The sequence below is a fragment of the Scomber japonicus genome, chromosome 2 (genome assembly GCF_027409825.1).
Source record: "Scomber japonicus isolate fScoJap1 chromosome 2, fScoJap1.pri, whole genome shotgun sequence".
NCBI lineage: Eukaryota > Metazoa > Chordata > Actinopteri > Scombriformes > Scombridae > Scomber > Scomber japonicus.
In genome coordinates this window covers 16,940,365-16,966,489 of record NC_070579.1, presented here as the reverse complement: position 1 = coordinate 16,966,489, position 26,125 = coordinate 16,940,365, and the positions used below count along the sequence as shown (strand labels likewise).

At 38.0% G+C, this 26,125-nt stretch overlaps 1 protein-coding gene across 1 annotated transcript; it reads right to left on the bottom strand.

Annotated features, from left to right (window-relative positions):
* Positions 1 to 5,430: 5,430 nt before the first annotated feature.
* Positions 5,431 to 25,957, bottom strand: uso1 (USO1 vesicle transport factor). The gene is made up of 24 exons (XM_053332524.1): positions 25,756 to 25,957; positions 23,487 to 23,573; positions 22,779 to 22,843; positions 22,392 to 22,468; positions 20,247 to 20,347; positions 20,058 to 20,160; positions 19,812 to 19,867; positions 19,537 to 19,657; positions 19,213 to 19,391; positions 18,978 to 19,118; positions 18,770 to 18,858; positions 18,519 to 18,673; positions 17,665 to 17,870; positions 14,118 to 14,228; positions 13,544 to 13,662; positions 12,697 to 12,878; positions 12,474 to 12,595; positions 12,244 to 12,382; positions 10,564 to 10,730; positions 9,701 to 9,766; positions 8,625 to 8,723; positions 8,424 to 8,528; positions 8,065 to 8,280; positions 5,431 to 6,656 (listed from the first exon to the last, which is right to left on the bottom strand). The coding sequence occupies exons 1-24, from the start codon at positions 25,810 to 25,812 to the stop codon at positions 6,579 to 6,581; spliced, it is 2,841 nt and encodes a 946-aa protein (XP_053188499.1). The 5' UTR covers positions 25,813 to 25,957; the 3' UTR covers positions 5,431 to 6,578.
* Positions 25,958 to 26,125: the final 168 nt, after the last annotated feature.

The window sequence follows — 26,125 nt, the reverse complement described above, 5'->3', positions numbered from 1 at the left end:
AAAAAAAACTAGAGCCGGAGGAAGAGGAGGAGGAGGAGGGCGGAGGATGAGGAGAGATGCGAGCACTGGATGCGACGAGGGAGGAGGAAGAGGAAGGGAGGACAGAGGAGGAAGAGGAGGGAGGGGCGAGGCATGTCCCAAACAAGCCAGGTTGATTTCAAACAAACTTAAAGAGCCCCTTCAGACATGTTTGAACATGTATATAAAATACTCTACTTTTAAATAATAATGTGTGTCTAATATGTTTTCTATAAAAAGGTTAAATTATCTTGTTAAAATCCTCCTTCTGCTTCATTAAAAATTCAAGAAGCATGCCTATACAGTATGTCATTTCAGGAGTTCCCAAATTCCCACATCACACTTATACGCCTATATAAATTGAATATTGGACTTATATTGGCTCCAAACTAGTGGTGATGTCACAGATTATGCTCAGTAATCCATCAATTGTTTTCATTTTCATTGAGCTCAGATGAACTTCCCACTTTCAGCACTTGAATGTGAATCAATCAGTCAATCAATCAGTGTCAATTATTTTGGATTTCACTCTTTGATAGTTTTGACTAGTGAATGTGAAACACACACACACACACACACACACACACACACATACACATCCCTCATTCTGCTTATAGTTTGGTCTCAAGTGTGTTGTCACTGGTGTCGTACTTTGATTGATTTAAAGCACATGCATTACTTGTTTTGGATTTTTGCAAATGTTATAGTTTGTAGGCCTTTGCAAGAAAGTTACTGTATGTTTTTTTTTAAATAGCAGAATAAAACCAAACCAATACAGTGTGTTTGAATGAATTGAATGAGTTAAAATACAACAATTAATCATCTCCTCTGTTTGTGAGCTGTTCTGTTGTGCCTTGAGTTGAAGCAATACAAAGAAAAGTGAAAAAAGAAAGAAAGAAATGTTCAGAGAGAGAGAGAGAAAATACCCGAAATCTCAACTTTTACCTAAATATTATAAAACTTGTGGAGCGAGCTGTTTGAACTGTATTTAAGGCACAGTACACACAAATCAGCACAGGAAGACAGAGGAGGAGGAGGAGGAGGAGGAGGAGGAGGAGGAGGAGGTGTCAGTAGAGGCCCTCAGATCAGTTTTGCCCCGGGCCCTGAAACGAGCTGATACATATCATATTTGCATATTGACTCCATATAGTTTCAGGTGTGTTTGTGTGCATATATTTTTTATTTAACTGTAAAAATGCCATATGATAATAAATCTCACCAGGCTGTTTAGTAACAGCACTGTGTGACCTTTTCTGTTTTGTAATTGAACACAGCATTTACTCACTGGACCAACATTCAGTCTAATGTGAGCTTTATGGGGGTAATATTCAGAAAATATGATGATTTTTAGCTCTAAAAGATGATAAAGATGTTAAACTGCATCATCTGCAGATTTTTGTCAGACAGAAACTTTTCAGATCTTAGGGACGTTTTCAACAACAGTAACAAACCTTTCATATTTATTGCTTTAATATATTTAAATAATATACAGTAAATGTGTCATGTGAGGTTTGCTGCATTTCTTCATTTGAGGTAGTTTGTTGCCCTCTAGTGTTCAACAACAGACATTACAAGATGATTATAAAAGCCTGAGGTACATCACAGAGATTGTCTCCTGCACACACATTTTATCTAACACCCAGATTAAATAGACTCTTATTTTATTATAGATTCAATACTTGATTTTATTTTATCATAGAGGAAAATTGACACTAATCTGTAAAGAAGACAGCGTGTGTTTCAGTCTTCAATCATGTCAGTGCAACCTGCAGTTTGGAGATGAAATGAATAACAAATGTTCACTTAATTCTTGTCCTTGGAAAAAGCAGCTCACAAAACAAACTCCACTCAAGGTCCACTTACTCGTTTGTTTTGTGTCTTTTTACACTATCACATGGTCCTTATCAGCAGGTTGAGCCAACTCAGCTGAAATGCAGATGTGGCACCTGCAGGACTTCTCATCCATGTTGACGGACGCTGATGAGCACCATGCCATACAGTCAAAAGCTCCAGAGCAAGCAAGTGAAATGGCCCTTGAGTTGAGCATTTATGTTTATTGTAGTCTTATTTTGAATGCATTTTAATGTTTTTTTTAATGTGTGCAGCACCTTGAGTTACATCCACTGTGTGAAAAGTGCAACACAAATAAATAAACTTGATATTTTTGGGATGCGTTTTAATTAATCCACAAAACTCACTTTCAGCTACAAAAGTGGAGCTTTACCCATTTTCACCTCCACTGTCTAATTTTGCATTCAGTGTGTTTGCAGCTGCATGAAACCACAATGCTCAAAGTTTCCTCATGTAATTAGTATTTGAGTAAATCTGTGCCCAATTCCTACATAATGTCCTCCTGACAGATTTTAAGTCATATAAAATATTCTAGCTTGAATAATTATTTGAATCTACTATGGTTTCTTTACTAATTAGTTAATGACATTTACTCTCTCCCCTACACTGAAAAAACCTACAAGATGTCTCCTACTTCACTAAAAAGTCTATTTAATAATAATAATAAATAATACATTTTATTTGATGGCGCCTTTCAAGTCACCCAAGGTCACCCGCTTAGAGAATTAAATCATCAAACATTATTAAAACCAGACATCAACCTAAAAACCTAAAAACAATTGTAGTGCACAGTGTTCTCAGTGTTCGTGCACTGAAGCCTTCAACTTTTCACATCACACTCGTGTAAATTGAATCCTTTGATTGATTGGCTTAGTTTTGATGTCACAAATCATTCATGTTAAACCCAGATTTAAGGCGAGCACCCCTCCAGCAGATACACATGAAAAACAGCCTTCTGGTGTCAAAACCTACACAAACATCCAACTGCAGGAACAAAAAGAAAAACATATTTTTGAGTGGAGGCGGACTTTAAGTCTAAAGTAAAACAAAATCTAAAACAAAAGAAAAAACAACATCTTAAATCATCTCAACAGACAAGAGAAGTTTATAGAAATCTGCTAAACATGATGCCCCTGTGCTACGGGTTTGTCCTGTAAAACCTCTTCACAACACAAAACACTGACTGTTTATAGAAGATTATCTTTGTGAGATTACAACTGAAACGGTACACAATAAATTCAGATATTAACCCTCAATGATTTATGTGGAAGGACTTGTTTCTGACCAGATGTGGGACTGTCAGCTCAATGAGTGGAAAGCTGCTTCGTCAGCTGAGCGGGAACATTGAAGTCTTCAGAGCGCTTACAGCGTTTTTTAGGTTTGAACCGTGTCTTCAATCTACTCATGCCCCAGAGGCTGGGCAGTAGAATAGTTGAAGTGCTTGGACAAGTTGTCTGACTCTGACTTTCTGCCTTCAGTGTTAAACAAACAAGAGCGTCTTCATGAGCACAGTTGTAAGTTTGATCGAGCAGCTTCTGTTTTCAAAGATCTTCAGAAACTTTTTGTCAGCCAGAAACAGAAAATATAAAAAACATAAATCTTTTAACAGTTTCATACTTCAACGGAGAAATAAAGCATGTTTTAATCAATATTGCAATGATTTAGTTGTTTATCTATGAAGCAAAGTTGCACTAAGTTTAACAGATTTAATACCTGGCTGCGGGTACTGCACATTGTCCAATAGTTAAGTAACAAGCTTTAATTGTTGGTTTCTCTTTTTGATAACTGATAATAAAAAAAAGATTTGGATGCATTTGGGTGATACAATTTCTTGTTTTCTTCTTTTCTAATTTTAAACATTAGAATATTTATGGTTTATAGATTTTCTGTGTGTTGTCTGGATGGTGCTTCACCTGCATTTCATTGTGTAATCATGTTTTGTGTAATGATAATAAAACTGAACCTTGATCCATGAAAAGGTTCAGCCCACCCACCCACCCATCCAACCACCCAACCGCCACAAAGTATGTTATATAGATTTGTGTTAAAGACTCTGCAGTCATAACTAACTTTTCATTTATTCAGTTAGTTTGTAATTCTGTTCGGTTGGTTTAATGGCTGGTTGCGGGAGCTGGGAGTGAAAGTTTGAGGTTTGTTCCTGCATTATGTCCATAAACATGAGAACATTTACATCATCTAATGTCTCCAGGTTGAAACGAGTACAAAGAATTATTACATATCCTTCCCCCCTCTGTCTCGCTGTCTGTCCTCTCATTTCCTGTCCTCTCACTACTTTCAACTATCTAACAAAAAAAAAGCATAAAATCCCCCAAAATAATGATAGAAAACAGATAATAAAAATATTCTGTGGCTGGAAATGTGATGTGCGCTGCTAATGCCCTGCAGACAAAATCCAATAATTCTGGTGAAGATTCAGTGTATTATTGAGGAAGTCACAAGATTGATTTTTTTTGTATTCTGTCTCAAACCTTATATTATAGGAGATTGTAGAGTAGTTTTCTACAATTGTTTAAGGACTGAAATCACATAGAGAATGAAACTTTAAGTGTCTCCTTTTCTAGATGAGAGAATCTCTCGATTGTGTGTTCATGTCTGGATGTGAACAGGAAGCTGAGATGGGAAATAAGACTTGTTTTCCTTATGTATGATTTTGAATGTTCCTCTTATATTTCAAAAATAGGTAACAAGTACCAAAAATTCTGTGAAACACCAGAAAGCACATTTATCAGGTATTTTGAATCAATAACAGCGGAGCTGGGGAGAGGCCACAGAGGATAAACAGAACAATTAGTGATCTCAATTTAATAATTCATTGGAGCTCTCTATTTATCCGTTTAGTCTGTTTCCTCCTCTTTGTGGAGAGCATTAAATGCATTCAGTCATCTGTCGGCACAGTAAGATTTTTCTGTGCCATTATGAAGGTAAACATATCAACTTCAGTGAACAAATGAATAAGTCAGTAACATGTTGTATAAAAATGTAACCACACAATTCTGAAATGTGCTGCTTTAAACAGCAAGTTACTGTCACTATAACATGAAACTTATAATCACTGAATTACTATGACGTTAAAGGAGAAACATCTTTGTCACTCTCTTCAAACTTCCAGCTGACTGAATGTGTTTGGTTTCCCTCAATGAGAAGGAAACAGGCAGAATAGTTCAATTGAGAGCACTAATTAAGTAATTAAGTAATCTGTGCATATAGATTATTAATTCTGTATGAGCATGAATTGTTTTTTTTCCTCAGTGAGGTCCCTCACAGGCTCTAAAAATAACTGACTGTGAAAGGCATTTTACCCAATGAAGGTTAGAGGACTAAAACTGTTAAAAAAGTGATTAACAGTGTGTGTTTTATGTCTTAAAATATAAGTTGCAAGTCGTACACAAATATTTGAACCACATTACTTTAAAAAAACTTAAGTACAAAATTCTTGGTCAGATATTTATACCAGTCGGTGTGTCCATATCAGATATATCCTAAACTAAACCATCATTTTTATACAATATCTTATTTTGGCTATGTTCTTTTATTAGTTTGTGTTGACACAATATTAAAAAATAAAACTTTTGAATTTGCAAGGTTTAGTTTATTTTGTTGAGTGACCGAGAAAAGTGTTTTGCAGAAAACCTGCCTATAAATGTGTCCAAAAAAAGTGCTTAAATGTGGGCATCATATTTATTTAGGCTGCAGTGAAGTTATTCAGCTCGACATTCAGACATTAAAAAATCCTAAACAAACAAAAACAAAAAAAATGTCTCGACATTGATTTAGTAAAATTTAATTTATCTACAATTATTCCTCCATACAGGCATACAGACCGATAGATTCTTTATTCATTTCAATGTGGCTCATAAATTGATAAGTTACACAATATCATACAGAAGCTGGATGCCAGTACTGGACAAAAAGTTGCAAAAATATCCTTTTTGTCTTTACATGTTTTCTGTCTGTTTTGCAGCATATCGCAGAGCAGTTAGGTGTTGTCGAAGTGAAATGGAACAACTCTGAGTGTTGAAATACTGTAGTACACTGAACTTGAACAGACTGGGAGGAGGAGGAGGCGGATGAATTCAGAGTGCAGGGTGATGGCACAGTGACACGGGTGATTCTAAGCGTGAGAGGACTCGAGCGCATTAATAGAGCAGGATAAACAAAGCCAGGCCTGACGGGCTCACCAGCATGTTTACGATAACATGAGAGTAATATCGAATATCTCTATAGGTGCATTTTTTTAGGTGCTACATTTTAAATCCTCCGCTCTAAATTTTCAAGGTGACTTTGCGAGTTAAAATTAACCTACAGTAGCGTCTTTTTTTGAATTATAAACTATATGACAATACATTACAATAAACACAAGACTGGTAAAATCCATCCCAAACTGAAGGTAAAAGTTGCAGAGATGAACGCACTGATAACTTTTCTCACTGAAAGCTGAAAGAAGAAACGGATGTAGGACAAGTGAAAAAGTCCGGAAAAAAACAACAAACATTAACATGTGATGTGAACACGTGGCGTGAAGGGAAAAAATGAAGATAGCGTGGCAGCTGGGAAGAGAAACCGCTTCAAATATTAGTCCTATTTTTCAGTTTCTCGTCTGTGTTTCTGCAAAGTCTTTTCTTGCCTGCTGTCAGAGACATTTCCATCTCTCTCTCTTTCTCTCTCCTGTTTCCTTTCTTCAGTGTTTTCTAGTCCTCGTCTTCCTCATCGTCTTCCTCGTCATCGTCCGTCTGGTCCCTTGCGTCGAGGTCGTCTTCATCTTCCACCTGTAAGGAAAGCGTCACAGTACTAACTAAAGCAAACACATGAAACACAGCTGAGTCGTCTGCACACATATCGTGTTTTTTTAGCTATTCCGCTTAAAGCTCGCTATGCACGACTATAAAACTAAGAGCTCAGCTAAGACTAAAGGTTATTCAAACTAAAGAGACATTAACAAATATTTACACCAGCAAAACTTTTACAGGCAAAGAGCAACACAAACTGAACGAACTGAACTGCAAGTGTAGTTTTCTTTCTATTCTTTTTCTTTTGCAGTTTCAGTCACATTTTCAGCTGTCCAGATGAGAAAAGCTCTGTGTTTATTCAAATCTTCATTAATTACTATTTGTACTCATAGCAATCAGCTTTATGAGCAGCACTGAGGGGTGCAACATGGACGTTTTTGCCCCAGGTTTAGCCTCTTAGGCTACATACAGGGCAGCTTACCTTATCGCTGAAGGGTTTGAGGGCTGAATACAGCATGAGAGCAAGACTGCAGGCACTAAGAATGCACCGATCTGACTTTTTCAGTCCAGATACGGATACCTGGGCTTTGGGTATCGCTGATACCGAGTACCGATCTGACTTTTTCAGTCCAGATACGGATACCTGGGCTTTGGGTATCGCTGATACCGAGTACCGATCTGATACCAGTGTTCAATTAAGAAATTGTGTGTTTCACTGTGTGGAAGAGACTGGGATTATTCTTTGATATGTGAGGCAACATCACTGCTTTCTTAACTTAAATACACAGATATAAGTTTACTGAATTGTTATTTATTAAAATAATGGCATCCAATCAGCCTGATATCACTGATTCCAGACTGGTATCTGATATCAATATCGGTGCATCTCTAGCGGTCACTATTCTTGGCTAAAAACAGTACTTTCACTTTTTTTGCAGGCATGAAAAACATTTAATTTATACACTAAATCACAATTTAGACATTTAATTGTTGATAGTTTAAGTCCAATTTTTGGCTATGTTTCTATTTCGTATTTAAAGCCATTTTTTCTCTCATATTGTGAGGCTAAAAAGTGTCCCCATTGTTTTATTTCTTGGAGTGAGATGGCATCAAGTGTTGTCTTTTCCTGGTTTTTAAAGTGCGATACGATAAAGTGTTGTAATTTTCTGATCTTACCAGACTTCTTTCTGTTTAATTATTCACCTTTTCACACTTAATCATTATTTCCACATTACTGATAATTATTTATTAATAATCTTGCAAGATGTCAGGTTGGCTTTTGGCCAAGACAAATTTCCCTCAAGACATTAAAGTTTATTTTATCCCCTCACAACTGTCAGCAGGTGTGAATGAATAAGAAGTAAACTGTTCCAGTGTAATGACCGGCTTTAAAACTGAAATTGGTCCTGATACATTTAGAGAAACACAGTATTAAAGGTTTATCTACCGTCTCTCCCAGGTCTTTGAGTCTCTGCTTGAGGCTGTGGATCTTCTGGTCCTGGTCTGCCAGCAGCATCAGCAGGTCATCCTGCTCCTTCTTAGACTCCTGAACCTCCGTTTGCAGCTTTGTTTTCTCGTTCTGCAGGATGGCCACCGAGCTGGTGGCTGACGCCAGCTGCTGCTCCAGGTCTGCCCGGCTCTTCGACAGGCTGCTTGCCTCCTCCTGGGAAAGAGAAGAGGACGGAGGAGATCAGGAGGAGGAGACAGGTGGACAAGACAGTAGCAGGTGGTGGGTGGAGATGCTGATAAGAAAGATTTCTAAATACAAAACTTAGCAGACAGCAAAAAAAGACATCTTCTTCACACCTTCAGTCTTTCTGTCTCAGACGTCTGTGCTGCGAGTCTGCTCTCCAGGTCTGCCATCTTGGCGGCATCTAATGAGCCGTCATTACTGGGAACTGCATCTGAAGACTTCAAGAAACCACAGAGAGGTTCATTAATACAGAATGTGTTTACTGTGATATTTATTCTTCATTGGTGTCATTTTTGCTTCTTTTTTTTTGTTACCCCTGCTTCAGCTCTCCTGAGCAAGTCTTCTCTCTCAGTCTTCAGCTGACTGATCTCTGCTGACTGGGACTGGACCTGACTCTTCAGAGCCTCCAGCTCCTGGAACAAACAACACATTCACATGAATACATTACCTAACAATAAGAAACATGTTTTACAGTCAGAAATAATCCTGCCAATATTCTTTACATATTATATTATGTTTTTCTCTTTGTCAGAGACTCCAAAAACAAACAAAAATCAAGAATGATGATCAAGACTGATTATCAAGTGTCAGCTGTATATTAGGTGCCTGATATTTCTTACTCCTCTTTGTCATACAGCTTCAACAACTATGGTGAAAAATGTTGATCACCTTTTCTCAGAGGCCAAGATGCAACCTAAATGTTTTACTTTCTCCCAACCAGTAATCCATAACCTAAAAATATTCAGTTTACTATCATAGATGACAAAAGAAACCAGAAAATATTCACATTTTAGAAGCTAGAATAAAAGATTTCATCATTTTTACTTGAATAAATGACTCAAAACAATAAATCAATTATCTAAATAGTGGTACGCGCTGCCTCAAACAACCACCAGAGCCTCTGTCACAGCTGTCAATCATGATGTCACACCCCCTTTTTATATAATCAAATAAATAATTAAAAACAAACTTATCAGAAAAATGAGCACTTGGCGAAACATCAGTGTGATAAGAACAATGGCAATGACAGAAATCATCTTTGTGAAAAATCTATTGGACATGTACTTTGATATTTTAGTTCGGCTCATGTCTCACTTATAGCAGCCAGCCAGCAGGGGGTGATCAAAATGTTTTGGCTTCACTTGAGCTGTCATGACTTCCATCTTTATACACAGTCAATGTTCACAACCCATTTTTAAAAGGTCACACCTGAACCATGCCAGTAGCGGCCAATCATTCTAGGATGCTGATTGGTCATAACTTGAATCCTGACTGGAATTTTGTGGGATTTTGTTAACAACAAAAAAACACAGAATAATGCCAACCTGAACCTTTAACACATTAGAGAAAAAAAAGGTCAGTTTGAACCTCTTGAGAGGGAGAGTCTCACCTTGAGTAGTTCTGTGTTGTCTGATCCTTCTGCTGTTCCCTCTGCTGTCTGTGCTGCCTCCGACCTCTACAGTAAAACACAATTCAAAAATTCAAAAATAAATACAGTGAAACCGTACTCACATCTTTACTTTTATTTTTATTGTGACAAAGTTAAAACTCCAGAAACTATTCTAATCATAAGATTGTCTCTTCAGAACCATTGTTTGCTCTCAATTTGAGCTGCAACTAATAAAGTGATGAATTGTTGGCTTTATAAACTGTCGTGAAAAATGCCACCAATTTCCAAAAGCCCAGAGTGACGTCTTTAAATATCTTGTCCAAATCCAAAGATACGAAGATATATAAAGTAAAGAAAAGACTAAGAAAAGAAAAAGTAACTGAAGAGCTGGAGCTAGTGAATGTTTGGAAAATCTGACTTAAACAATTAATTATCAAATTAGCTGCTTCATTTTCAGTCACTCTCACAGCTCTGCTCTCAGTTGATGTGTCATTATGACAAAACATGGCTGGAAGTTGTGTTGTAAGACTTTATTTGTTATTCAGAGTTTTGACTGGTTGGAAAACCGCAGTCAACCACTTCTGTAATGTTGAAAGTGTGTCGCTTGAACTCTGAAAGTATGGTTTGATGGTAACACGTCATTTATTATGCGAAGTCCATCTGCAGTGTTTAAGTTTAGTCTGCAGAAAACTAGACATTATTCCTGTAATAATAATAACCATAACAACAACAACAACAACAGAAAACAGGTAAGTTAGGAGGAAGTCCTTTAAACTATTAATATCAAAGCTATGTTCACCAACAACTTCATTTATTTAAGGTTTTTGTTCTGTATAACACACACAGACACACGATGTACTTACCAGGGTGTTGATGAGTGCGTCTTTGTCACCGAGTTGTGTCTGAAGCAGCGTGTGTTGCTTGCGGAGCTCCTCCACCTCTTCTCGGAGCTGCGTCAGCTCTTCTGTCTGCAGCCCGTTCACCTGCGAGCCGTCTCCCTGACTGTTAGACTGAGTCTGGTTCTCCTTACCTGGATTCAGGACCACATGCATGATTAAAATGGCAGATTCAGGAGAAAATGAGACATAAATGTTGACATATGCAATACAAAGCAAGTGTCTGTGTTTCTTACTACAGAGTTTTAATGCACTTGATGAATGTGGCTTTAGATAAAGGTGTTTTCCAAATGATTATAATATATTTTAAGGTAAGTAACTGTACTATATTGAGGATTGTAAGGTCCAGTGCTGTAAACAATCATATTAAGGTGTTTCAGTTAGTTTCATTACAGTGTTTAGAATATTAGTCACCATGCAATGTGGTTATGAAAGCATATTATCTGCTACCTAAATTAGATATGTCATTGTGCATTGCAGCAGTGAAACAAGGAAACAACACGAGCAATCTGACAGGTTTCTGATTCAACTAGATTATCTCGACCCAGATCATTAGTTGCGCTACATTTTCCTCCTTCATAGTTCAAGCCTGAGCAGCTTCATTTATTGTGATGTTGCATAAATACAAAATTAGAACAAACTGATGAGTATAAAAGAGACATTTCTGTTGTGTTAAGCTTTAGTTTCACTTCTGAAATAATGGTTTACTTAATTAAGTTAGACTGTAGCCTTGTTTAAAGGACGTATTCAACAGTTAAATTTGCATACTATGTTTTCTAGATGAGTTAGATGAGAAGATTGATACAACTCTAATGTCTGTGCATCAAATACAGAGGCAGAGTTGGGTTGTGGTTGGCTTAATTTAGCATAAGACTGGAAGCAGTAGGTAAAAAAACACCTTTAAAGTTCATTTGTTTAATCTGTATACAAATTATTATAATGTCAAAGTGACAATTTGTTGTTTTGGGGGAATTTACAGTATTTACATGTTGAAAATATTTCATGGTAAACAACAGTTCTTATCCCTCTGCCCAAACCGGCACTCCTAAGCGTCTCTGGTGACAGTTCTGGTTGCCAGATATGAGCTACGTAAAGTCACTGCACTCAGCTGAACAAGAAATATGAACATTATCAACAACACACAGACCTCCTAAAACCACATTTGTCTTTTTTATAATTCTGTTTGTGTTGTAAAACTTTATCTAACGATGTCGCTGCATATTACCGTCACCCCTTATCTCAGCAATAAAGCTGTAAAATGTTATCAGACTAAAACTACAAGTAGACCCTGGTATGTAATGTACTTTAAAACATATACATAACATTTGCTGAATCAGATTAAGAATTAACACTTGTTCTACCATGTTCAAGTATCGTCTTAAACCAACTTTGTACGGACAGACTTTTCCTGCCCTCGAATTATAGCTTGCAATTATTTATTTTATTTATTTATTCTATAACTTTGTACTTGGGCTCTGAGTGATTTCTTGTTTCTTGTTGTTTTGCCTTAAATCTTCTTGTCTTCCTTTGCTCTGTGAAGCACTTTGTAACAACTGTTTTTAAAAGGTTATCATTATAATTGTATATATTTATTTAATTTTATCTATCCTATCCTATTCTATTCCTCAAACCCTTTATCAGACTTACCTAACTTCAGCTTGAGGATGTTGTACTGGTCTTTGTGCTGCTGGATCTGGGACACCTGCTGAGTGATTGTAGTCTGCATCTGTTCAGTCTGAGATGACATCGATGATACCTGCTCTTTCAGCTCCTGGATCTGAGCATCCTGAGGACCAAATAAATCAAAAGAAACCCGTCAACAGGAGAGTAAATCAAATACAGACACCATGAAGTGAAGCGTGGTTCAGTCTGTTCACCTGTTCTCTGATCAGTTCTTTGTACTGAGTTACAATGTTGTCATGTTGCTCCAGTGTCTTCTTCACCTCCTCTTCCTTCTTCTCCTCTTCACTGGACTTGTGAACTGCTTTGGTTATCACACCTGTTTAGAGTGGAGGGTGAAAACATTTGTGAGACCAACATGAAGCTGCAACTATCATGATAAATTCATCATCAAGAAAAAAAAAGAAATCACTGACTTACCCTCCAGTTCTTTCACCAGTTTGGTGAACTCGTGGTCAAACAGCATCTGCTCCGGAGACGGGAAGACGGGCTGCGGCTTCTGAGCTGCCCGCGAGTACAGCTCATGCTTTGTGATGAAGCCGAGCTTCTCTACAAAGTTCTCTTTTCCAATCCGCTTCTCAATCAGCTGTTTTAGCTTCTCTCTGAGGAAGATAGAGAGGACAGAGAAGACTTTAAAACAGGACGTAGTTTGAGTTTACATGAGTTAAACAATCTGATATCTCCTCACTTTAGGATATAACCTGATTTATTTATTAAAAGGTTTTTAAATGGCAGGTAAAAAAAGAAACCTAGTTTGCTTCATGTTATAAACTCAACAAATCAAAGACATGAAAAGAGCATTACACTATTTGAATAACTCACATGTGCAACACAATGAGAAGAAATGTATAAATGTTTAATTGATCAACAGAAAAAAAATCTAATTGGTGACTATTTTGAGAAGTGAATAATCATTTAATTCATTTTTTAAAAAGAGATACCACATTTTTCTGCTTCCAGGCTTCTCATATGCAAGGATTTGCTGTCTTTCTTCTCATAGATAATAGTGAATTAAAATACCTTAAGGTTTTGGACTGCAGTTTAAATGGTAGCCAACTGTAAATAAAAGCTAAAACTTAATCAGTCTACAGCGGCACTTGTGAATACATTTATTAATATCCTGCCACCTCTTCAATGATCACAGTAATCTGGTTTCTGCATTTTTTAAAAAGGAAGGGAAGTAGGGAAAGAAAGGAAAATATTAGTGGTATTGACTCTATGATAATTCTTGCTTCATGTTTTCATTATTTTTCAAGGTAACACTTACTTGGTGTAGTTCTCCAGTGAGTTGTCATTGTAATAAATACAGATGCCAAGAAGCAGCGCACACAGGCCCTGCACCAGCCTTTCATCCTCTCCCAGGTTTTCTGAGATCTGCGCTGTCAGCTGTAGGAGTCAACGAGTCAAGGACCTATTACACACAGCGGGGCTTCAAAATCTAATACCACTTTTAACCAGAAACTGGAATATGATGTTCCTGCTCCTTGTAGTGAGAAAATCAAGCATCCAAATTGAATATCTGAGTATAAAAAGCTATCAGGCCTGTGAACACATCAGTGTAGAAATGGATGGAAGGGACTGAGGTGAATAACTATTCAGGATCACTGCTGTTGTGTTGTGTGTGTAATAAAACTGTAAAGGTGGTTGTGGATTTTAATGCATATTGAGGATAAAAACATAATAATAGCAGATTAAGTTTATGTCTGTTTACTTTTATCTAGTGACATCTAGTGAATTTACAGGTAGGCTTTGGATACTTTCCAGCAAAAAATGGCAACACTTTAGAAGAAATTAGGAGGAATGAAAAATGGCCGATGGCTCGTGAGGTGCTTCAAGGATACAAAGGGAACATTTTCCTGATTGTGTAGAAAGTGAGTGACGGCTATGGGACAGTTGTTGATCCACGTACACAGCAGCATGAGGAGGCCCACCCTGGTCTGCACTTTGCTGCCCTGTTGAACACAACAGAAAACACAAGAAATGTCTACAAATACGTCTTGAATGACAGTAAAGTCTGCTCTCATGTAAACTAAATAAATAATATAAATAATATTCTAAAGCCTGATATCAAAAACAATGGGGGGAAAAAAGAGTTTAAACCATGAAGGTCACAGTGCATGGTCATAATCAGTATTAGATTTATAATCCTGGTCATAGAAAATTTGATTAAGTCCAGTCATAACCAAAAATGTTCTGTATTTTCAGAATGTGACACAAAACATCAAATCCAATAAAAGTACAGCAATAGAAAAAAAAGGGGGCTGTTAAAATAGCATAAAAAATATGTATGAATACAACTTGGTGTTAAGTTATTCTGACATTTTAAGGAATAAAATCTTGCATTTGACTCCCAGATCAAAAAAGTAACAAACTGATTAAGTAAAATCTTCACTTCAATCACATCAACCATTATTAGTTAATTAGTTTATCACAAACAAAAAAAAAACCTGGAAACATTCGGGTATTCACACAAGGTTAGGTTGACCAGAGCATGCAATCCTGTAATAAAAAAAAAACCCAAAGCTCTTTAAGCATCAAAAATAGTTACGTTCAGCCTTCAGGTAAACTACAAGTTCACAATTTTCTTTTTTTTTCTTCTTTTTTTGTAGTTTGCAATTTTCATTCTACAAGTAACTGATGACTTTAGATCAAAGTGATCTGAAACTGTAATTGAAAATCGAGCTATCAGCACATGCAAAGCAAAACCCACTAGAAGTGCTTATTAAAAATAAAAAAATGAACTGTAATAGATAAAAATGTGATCATGCACTTCCATGAAAACAAATTGAGGTAAAAGATTAAAAAAGATTTAAGATCTACAACAAGCTGGATTTTCTTTCATCTTTACAAAAGCTTAACGGTCAGACGTTCAGAGTCAACATACAGCAATTTCAAGCAATTTATCTAAATCAATTGTAGGAAAAAAGATGGTTTTCATGGAGTTTGAATGCGAGTTGATGAAAATAAATACGGATTGGGACACAGTACAGAAACGAGTAGAAGCTATAAACTCTACACTGTAGTTGAAGGCTGCTAACAAGCTGGTGCATTAACAATTAATGCACAACATGCTTCACAAAGAGCAGATCTCTCTCTCTCTCTCGGAGTAAAATAAAAAGAATGCCAAAATTGAGGAAGTATGGAGATTTCAGCAATGAAGCAGTGGGTATAAAAAATAAAAAAAACTTTTCAGCATATCAGCATTACAAAGAATTACAAAAATCACCTTTTCAGATTTAGTCTCCAAATGTGACGAAATGCGAAAATGTAGAACAAACAAAAGAAAGTAAAATGAAGACAAGTATTAGTCGAACACACATCGGCCTCTGCAAAAAAAGCTATACTGTACTTCAGTTTGTGTGTATTTGAGTGGATGATTGTGGTTAAAACTACAGTTGAACAGTTACTAGTTGAAAAGAGTTATAGCTGAATGTCAGTACGTGCTGGGGAAAGTAGATTTTTATTTCATCCCAAAATCACACCATATAAAAAGGGGCCTTAATGTTGTAGCTGGTTAAAGTGGCTGTTTGTGATTAGCTTATAGGTATACTACAGGTTCTTCTATAATATTGCATCATAATTTATTAGTTTAATATATTATGTAATAGTAATTTGAATCTAAACCTGTCAGATAAATGTGGTGGAGTGTAACGTCAGAGGGATTTTCCTCCTTTCACCGTGACAAAGCAGCATTTCTATTCCAGGCAAACAGGTAAATCAAGAGCTTCACTGCCTTCAGGCTCAGCTCTGTCTTTACTACAACACTCCGGTTCAACATCCGTGCTTCGCTCTCTTCACAAAAATTCACCAGTCGACCTCCTGCTTCATGTTTCTCTCTCAAGAACAACAGCCTGTGATAGCTGGGGCAAGAAATTGCTCCGAACCTTAAGGGAGAAATTCACTATTTTTCCAACTGACTGCTCCCCAACAAGAAGTGAAATCCACATAGTCAGGAGCAGATTTTGAAAGTCAGGGAGGCTGCTGCCCAACTAATAATGTACTAGACCCCCCCAAAGTATGCCGTGGTTACTGCTCTGACTGACCCTAAAGAAGTAACAACCCCTCAATGACCAGATCAAGGAAAGATTAAACCCCATAACACCACCACAAACAGCCCTCTTAATAGCTCATAGTCTGGCACCATGACTGAGGCCTGTGTGCCTTGAAAGACCCTACAGGGAGTCTTTGCCTAACACAGGTCCTTGGCTCATAGGAGCACAAAGGTTTCTACACTACAATAAAAAATGGCAATTCTTTAAGTTATACCAAGGGGAAAGTGCAGCATTTAAAATATGTGTTAAGATGTTGGAGCTGTGTTTGACGGTTTCCCCGCTTCTCACCTCAGCAGCACGGACTGACAGATTAAATCATTCTCATGTCACAGACAAACAGGTCTAGCTTATGAAACACCTTGAGTAGCCTTGATAACAGTACCTCAGAAACACCTGCATAGCTGTAAATTCATGCATTTTAGTAGAATGCAACAACCTCCCAGTGAAGAGACTATGATGGAAGGAAAAGGAAGATTTAGCAACTCCAGAGGATATTTAAAGAGGGAAGTGCAAATTCATTTTCCCAGGAAAACCACGAATGTTTCAGTACAATTGAATTTGTCTCCAGACCCATCCGAACACAGAGTGTAAATTAAATATCCCTCTTAAGTAAAATTTATGAAAATCTTCCAGCGCCTGCGTTGCACATTTGTAAGCAGGTGCATGTAAACAAGAGAACAAGGCAGACAAGAGTGAAGGTGTCTCACTCGGACAGGAAAAAGCCCCAAAGTTCAAAACACTTCCTGAACAGATAGATAAGGGCTTGCAGTACAGCAAACAGTCCAAGGTCACAGTTTTTTTTTGTTTTTTTTTTAAAGCGAGTGTTAGGATGCTATCAGCACAGATAAAACCACAAAAAAACAGCTAAACCTCTCTCGGGTGATCACTTGTGTACTTCCCCACATTCCAGCAATGGATGCAGTGTGAGCACCTGGATCACAAGCCTCCAAATCTGTGGGGAGGAGTGCACCTGTGTAGCACCCTAATGAGGAATAACTAGCTGTAGGTTAGGAAAGGGAGGGATTGGGGGGGTTGTAAAGAGTTACAAGGAAGCAAGATCCCCCAACACGTGGGGCGACAACACCCCTACTATAGACGCCAAGCCAAATAAAACAGGACAGGTGCGGCCCAAACACACAAACACACACACTTTACTCACCCGTCGGTTGATCTTATCACCCTGCAAAACCACAATAATGTGACACTGTTCTTTTCACTGTTGTTGACACTCAACCTTTGTCCATTTGTCAAACAAAAACAATCCTGTTCTTAATCCTCACTGCTCAGGCACACATATTAAATCTCCTCCGTTTCAGCAGCTCTGTTATTCACCTACCTGGGAGAGGATGTTGGTGCACTGCTGTAGCAAGGAGACGGGGGGCTTTCCCAGGCTGGTGGCGAGCTGAACCCTCAACAGTTGCTCCTTCTGGGTGAGGTTGTCTTGCAGGGCGTGAGCCAAGGCCACAGCGGCGCACCAGTTGGACAGCGAGTCTGCTGAGAAAAGGCCTCCGCACAGCAGCTGGCCCGCTGAGATGGAGTTGGCTGAGGGAAAAAATGAACAATTTATAACATTGTGGCTGAAGCTGCAACTTACAAATATTCTAATTATTGATTAGGTGGATGATTATTATCTTGATGGAATCTTGTATCTTGTCTGACCAACAGTCCAAAACACAAATATTCAGTTTACAATGATATAAAAACAGATAAAAGCAGAATTGAGAAGCTGTAACTAGAGAATATTTGTCTTTTCTGCCAGAACAAAATTATACTATTAATCAATTATCTAAATAGTTGCCAATTCATTTTGTCAATCGACAAATCGATTTATCAGTGACTTGTTTCAGCTCTAATTGTGGCGTTCAATAACGCACAGATACATCTGGACATTAGTATTTCTTAACATTTTGTCTACATGGTCAAATCTAAATATACAAGCCATTTAAAAACACAGATTAACTGTAAATTGTGTCTATGGCATTTAAAAAGTATTACTTTACTACTAATACTTTAATCAATTCATTTTGTAGCCATTATTTGTGTGCAACTTTTACTGATTGCTGAAGAAGCAAGCTATAAAAAAAGGGTTGATTCTGAGATGTTGCATTTGACATCTCAAGAACAAAATCTCGACAGACCTCTGATAAGATTAACAACAATTATAAAAGTTCATGACTTGGTGTAACTGACCATCAATGGTGGAGGGCAGCAGTGTAGCCACTATCTCCCCCTGTCCTTTCTGGTTTTTGTAGAGAAAACACTGGAAGCAGTAGAGGACAGCACAGCGAAGCACAAACGGTTGTCTCTCATTGACCATGGACATGAGCAAGACTACGATCGCTGGTCTATGGATCAAAGAGGAAGAGAGATCAGTGTAACTGGATTTACTTTTAAATGGATTTAAGAGATTTAACATGTCAATGCACTGGCTTGTGTCTCACCTTGGCGGGTTTGAAGGCGCGTTGACTGAAGCAAAGTAGTCCTGGTTGACCTGTGAGCCCCTGATGACCTCTGATACAGTGTTGATAGTCTGAAAACAAGCAGCCAGATCACAGACAGCCTCAACAGTTTGTCTCCAAGTTATTGTGCCGCAGGTAAGCGACAATCCTCTGTGGTGGGTTTTATTTATCTAAATATAATTGTGATTACCTCAGTGAGGATGTCAGCAGGCACACCAGTGGCCATAAGGATGGTGCACAGCTGCTGCAGCAGGCCACACTGGTACATGGACTTCTGACAGCTGGCTGTAGCTCCCGGAGAGTTCACAGGAGACACCATGACTCGCACCAGCTGGGATTAACAGAGAATATTTTATTAACACAACATCCTAAAGTTCAGTATGATTAATTGGTTGTTTGAAAATATGAGCAACATGAGACATTACCTGCAGCATTAGGTGGAGGTTGGTCACTTTTTGTGCGGACCACCCGGAGTTATCATCACCAACCTCGAACCAGGGCTTCATTCTCTGGATGTAGGAGCCCTCCTTGAAGAAGTTCTGGTTGGAGCTGTTATTCTTTAGCAGGTTGAGCAACAGCAGCAAACAGTCCTCCACCACGATACCTGCACACAGGACAGAGGTTGCGTGGATGTCAAATATCACAAGACAGACAATAATCTTAAATTATAGAAATGACAAAAGGCAGGACTGTATTTAAATCATAGTTAACTCTGCACTGAAAACTTGAATCATTAAAATCTTTTTTACCTCCATCACTGCTGCCCTCCTCTGTGATGATATCTAGAAGACGCTCAAATGCGTTTTCAAAAGCAACTATTTTCTGTATGGCAGCGTTGCTTTTAGTCAGCTGTTGAAGCAACAAGAGGCCCTGTCGGAAGATGGAAAACAGGTCGCCAGTCATCAGTTTTGGTTGTCACAGCATTATATTTATACTTAACTGTCATGATGGATAGATCTGTATTCAATGCTTTCAAAAACCTACATGTGGTTTAGTGTCACTGTAACAGCTTAAAAGTACTCACATCATTGCGAATTACTTCTCGAGAATCTGCCAACAGGTCCATCAATCTGGAAACACCTTCAAACAGAAACAGACAAAGAAAAACTGATTGGATACTGGTTGAAGAGAAGAGCACTGAGACATTAAAGAACCTTTTGTCTTTTGTGAATATTAAACTGAGTGTTCACCCTCCTGAGTAAAATCTTGACATTACAAGTTTGATCTGACATGTCATGGACTGTGTTGCTGCGTTGAAGGAGAAACTCACCCATGGGGCTGACCAGAATAATGCCCTGCAACTGAACTCCTTGGTTCTTAAGTAGAGCTGTCAACAGCTTCACCCCGGGCCAACGAACATGGAAGTCAAACTCCTAAAATGAACACATGAATATGTGAGTATTGGCAGTTGTTCAAGACGGATAAGAAATACGTCTCTCTGCTAGACCAGAATCAGTACCTCCAACAGAGTGAGGAGCAGGGTCACGTGTTCGGGGTCCTGGATGAATGTGTCTGTGAACTGGGCGCCGAGGTCATCTGCCTGCTTCTGGGTGTTCTCATCTGTGAAGGAAAATAGAAAAATGAAATGAGAAACTTCTGTATGATATATCACAATGGGAGTCATCGATGTAGTGAGGGAACCAGTTGGCTTGTTCATAGCAATCAGCCTGAGGTAAGATCTGCAAATTCTCAAAAAAAAGTTTATCACTGGTGATTTTCTGATATTAAATTATGAACTTTTAATGAATATTAACATAAATCTGTCCAATAATTGTACACATGCTCAGGGTGATATTGTGAACACGCCTTCTGGAAATATAAAGAGATACACTACACAGGTGAGGAGACAGATGGATGGGAGGGTGAACAGAGCTCAGTGGGGTTACTGGGATTCTACTGGTTATACACAGGAATAAATAATAAATGGAGGGATGAGCTGATGGTATCAGTGTGATGAGCTGGTTAGGAACAGTACTGCACTCAAAAATATGCGTATTCCCAACATACAAATCTGGGCAATCACTGTGTTACATAGACTTACATTCATTTCCTGGAGATTTACCATTACCCTAACCTTAACCACTGACCCTATTGTCCCCAATTAGATAAAACATCCCCAATTAAGTGGTCTTTAGTCTGAAATGTGTCCCCAAAAGTAGCTACATGTCAGCAACAGACACACACACTCAGTCTTAAACTGTGTTGATTTCTTCTTTTCAAGGACTCACAACTCTGTAGAATCCCCCTTTCATTTTTTTAAAAAATTGGTAAGTAAAGTAAGTAAGAAAAGCACAACATTGTTCTAACTGTAATAAAATAAACATCTAATTAAGGAAGTATCCTACAGTGTAGGAGTCAACAGACCAAACTTCAAGGCTCTGTCACCCCAAATTTTAGTTTTAGTTACTCAGAAGTTGGAGATTCATTGAGTCAAATATGACTTCAATGAATGCTGATGTTGCTATGTGTCTGCTGTTAGTAAACTGTTTGCTAACACCTTCACCATGTCAGCTACTGTATATAAAAGGTAATATCATGTCAATGCTGTGTTCACAGATTGTTCCGCTGCCCTTATGTAACAACAATGTGAAACCTCTTAAAAAACAGTGTCCCTGCCACGGTGAGACATCCACATATTTACACACTTTGGCAAGTGAAACCAAAACTATCTGCAAGGTTATATACCACTAGAAAAAAGCAAGGAAGTGCAATTTTTTGTAATTGGAACTGACACTTAAAAACAACAAAAATCAACAATCAAACTGCATAATTTCACCACAAGTGTGCAAATAAGGTATTAAAGGTATTAAAATGTGAGGAAACAAAGGAGCAATGAGGAGTGTCATGAACAGACAGGATCAGGTATGGTGTTGTATTAGTGAAGCGTGTTTGTTGCCACCCGAAAACATCTTCAGGCCCAATTTTCCAGTGCCGACTGATTTTTAGTGAAGTTAGTTATATAGCAGTACTCTAACTAGCGCACAGAAAGCTTGATTTCAGTACTGACCAGGTATGGACACATTCTTATGCTTCCCTGAGACAGGGATAGAGGTTACTGCATCTGCGAGGGCGGGGTGGGAGAGGAAGTTTAAAGCCTCACTGAAAAGCTAGCATTGATTCTCATGAAGACATGCCATGACAATAACCAAACAGCCTCATAATTTATCAGCGTTTTACAAACTGAACACTGCAAAAAAAAAAAGATAGGCTAGTAATGCTCTTCTTTTCAACAGCCCAACCAAGAGGACCCTAGGGTTTGTGCGTGCTGCTGGTGGTTAAAGGGGAGGGGGGGGGGGGTTTGCATCATGCACATTCAAAGAGTTTTACCTTCTGATTCATCTGTGGGGTTAAAACATGGAAGAGAAGAGAGAGATGAAAATCTTTATATAAAACAGTCATTATCAGTATGTAGAGGAGGGGAATGCAAATTGACTGAAGTCCAATTGACATGAATTGAACTCAATTACACATGCAAACAGAACAATGGTTCAGTCGGTCAAGATCATTTACGGTAGCCACATAATCAAGAAGAATTATCTTCAAACAGGTTTTTAAAAAATGATTTAAAATGTCTTTCCTTCTAATAGTTCTGAGGGTATAATACCTTGTTCTTCCTCCTCATCGTTGCAGATGATATTGTAAAGCGTGTCCAAAGCATAGCCGAGGATTTCGGAGTCAGACCTGTTTGATTATTTATTAAAAGAGCACAAGAGAAAGTCTAAACACGGCTGCTGCATGTTACTTTATAAAAACATTTGAGGGAAACAGCACAAGCATGAAGCTCTTTACATGAAAACAGAAATACTAGACCTAATAAAACATAAATATAATATTTTTCACAAACACATTTTGACTCCTCGTAGCAGGAAAAGCACAGATGTTACTACCAACATTATGGATGAAACTGATCAATTAAAGTGTCTGAAACTAAAGCACATAAATGGATTTGAAGCATTTGTTCATTTTAGTATTCATGCCCGCGTCGACATACCTGTCAGTTTGTAGTATGTTAATCAAGTGATCCATCGCCTGTGTGCCAACTTCCATACGATATTTCTACAAGAGAAAATAAAACTCATAAAGACCGATGACACACTGTGGTCAGCACTTACAAGAAAAACTGAGAAATAAAGAAGTTTCAATAATTGTGCACAAGCAAAACTAACACGGACATGCTTCATATTGTATTCTTTATAAAACACAGGAAGTCTCCACACCTCTCCCTGTGTGTCAGACTAGTGCTGACCCCCGTACATGTTAACAGGCCACCCTGCGCCTCCTAAACCCCTTTTTCATGCCTGACAAACTCATTATTCACGGCTGATGAGGCAGCCAGGAACAAAACTGTCCATGAACAGAACTGAGAGGTGACTTCGTAGAGGAATATCCTGACAACTGGTTCATCAGCTTTAATCAGATAATCAGCTTTAATCACGACCCCTGATATTGATTAATGGTACATGACGGCGAGGGAGAGAGAAAAAAAACTAAACAAATGTCTGACATCCATTTACATCAATTCGGGGCGACACTGATTAAATTTGCATGCCGTTTTCTCTTCGTTGATAGCTACTCCTGTTTATTAAAAAAGGTTAATACACTAAATACAACTGCATAAAAAAAAGCACCAAATCATCACTAAATGTTGCTTGACACAAATCTCACATAAATAATTATGACTTTCTCATCAATACTTTACCTTGGAGAGGGACTTAAGAGCTCGGACAGCATCTCTGCGGTCTTCTAGGAGAGTTGATGAGGCGACCCGGTCACACAGTTTCTGGATCTGTCAATGGAGGATTCATTATTTGTTTAGCTTCATATACAACAATCTCTCAATACTTTACAACTTCCCTGCTCCATCTGTCTGACATGTACTGGTTCCTTCTTGAGACACTGAAATAAAACAGTAAGAAATCTATAGTTTCATTTTTAAAAGTCTCAGTAAGCCTTGTAGTTTTTAGAAAACCTTACTCTAAACATTACATTTGTTGGGGTCTACTTTCAGACACACTTATCATTATGGAGGACATGACATTGAATCAAAATAAACTACAGTGCTCGTGGTCATTGACAAAAATGATTTGACCAACAATTGAGGTCTATGGCACAGAGGAATGTGATATATCAGCCTTTTACATATACTAATACTAATAAGTGAAATAAATGTATTGACTATTTTGGTCTTTTAATTAAATATGTCAACAATGAGAAAATGTATTAAAATACCACCTGCCTTGTGTTTTAAATACCAAAATGTTTTTTTTTTCTGTTATCGTTCCTTTAATTGGACATTTGAATTAAATTAAAGAGTTCAGTCTAAATCTGCTCTATGTGAAAAGTGCCTTGACATGACTTTTGTTGTGATTTGGCACTATATAAATAAAGATTGATTGATTCATGTGCGAGAAAGTGTATCTGCGCTCACCTTAAATCCAGCGTACGAACATTATTTTGTGACATCATAACCAACTTAAAGCCTCCAGCAGGCATAAACTGTAATTTGGACTTTGTAGTTGCAGTAAGAGACCTTTTGAAATGACTGATATTCGCACATTAGTAGCTTTAGGATTTTTAAACGAGGGAGATGGAGTAGATGTCATTTTCAGATTTTTTAGCAAGATATTTTAACTTTTTTAACATTTTTAAACATATCTGGGGGATCTTTAACACACTCACATACTCAGTTTCTGGGTGGATGGACAAGCCAGTAATCTGAGCTGTCAGGACGAGAATGTTTAGAGACAAAGATCTGTTTATGTGCTTATTATCCTCCTGCAACGCCAGCAAGAAAGCATTTCAAGAGAGCCCTGCATTCAGTACTGTGCATGGTCTTCATATGCTACTGTGCATTAAGATAACTATTGGTTCTTATTATAATTATAATTAAACCCTGTGAGGATTTTCTGCTCATCTCCATTTCACATTACTGTAAAGTGAATATCTCTGGAACAAAACAAGCAGCTAGAAGATATCATTTTTTATGTTTTCTCACATTTCTGGACTGTGTGAAGTCCAAAAAGTGTTTTTCTTACTGCTGTTTCACTGCTCAATGTTTGAGCTTTATCATGCAGTGTTTGACACTAGAAAACCACTTTAATATGTATGTGCTGAAAGTGGAAGCTGGAGTCAATCCTGGGTGATGTGGTAACTTGAAGCCTCTAGTGCACAAACACTGAGAACTGACATTTCAGTGAAGGAGGAGATGCCTTGTATTACAGTAGTTCTTAAATGAACAATATTTGCATTATTTATAGATTGTGGGTTTTTTGAAGAGGAGGAAGGAGTAGATGTCAATTTCAGGAATTTCTAACTAGTTAAACTTATTTTGTGGAAATCCAATAGCAAGACACAAATTACTATTCACAGTAGAGTATTTTTACACTTAAAACACGTCTAGAGGGGATCTGTAATCAATATCCGATAATACCATGATTTAACTACTTGTAGGTTGCAGCACTACATGACAGTGAACGGTATATCCAGATGGAGGCCTGATTTATATGATGCAGAATAATTTATTTGCCATTAAACCATTTCTCACATTGGATATATCTGTCGTTATTTTTGGCTATCTTAATAAAAAATATATATATTGTTGGATGGTGTTGATTAACCAGCTGTCAGCTGGTACTCCTAATAGTCAGTTATTTCATTCATTCTTCTGTTGTTTAGCTACACGCAGCAGAGACAGCAGGTAAAACAAGCACTGACTAAGGTTACACTGACAGATCTGCCAAGTTAGCCAATTAGCCTGACAAGCTATTTGTTGTCATTCATTAAAAGAAGGCCCCAGTGTCTTAACATATTATTCTAGGTGATTTTTTAGGAGAGATAACAAATCATCTTTCAGTACAGAAACACAAATTTGATATGATAAAGTGTGTTAGGTCTCATTTGATCAGACACAGAGGTGGAAAGCCTCAGCTAGCCTCAGCTAGCCGCAGCTAACCGGGCAGGTTTCCTACCGTCTCCGCTCCGGACGGCTGCGTCCCGACTGTCGGTCCTCTAAAGAAGAAGTTCATCTCTACAGACGTCCGCAGAAACCCTCAGACTCCCCTCTACGTGGTTAGTGTGATAAATATGTGAAAATAAAGGAGGAAAAAAATGGAATACAATGATTGTGTTTTTCATCAACCCCGGAACCACTCCACAATCAGTGAGGGCGACACTGAGCATGCGCGAAGACGTGGCGATACGTGGCTGATCAGCACAGGAAGGGAAACCAGCTGCTCAACTCTATCAGAGACTGTATAATCAATATCTATCGCAGACTGTATAATCAGTATATATCACAGACTGTATAATCAGTATCTATCACAGACTGTATAATCAGCG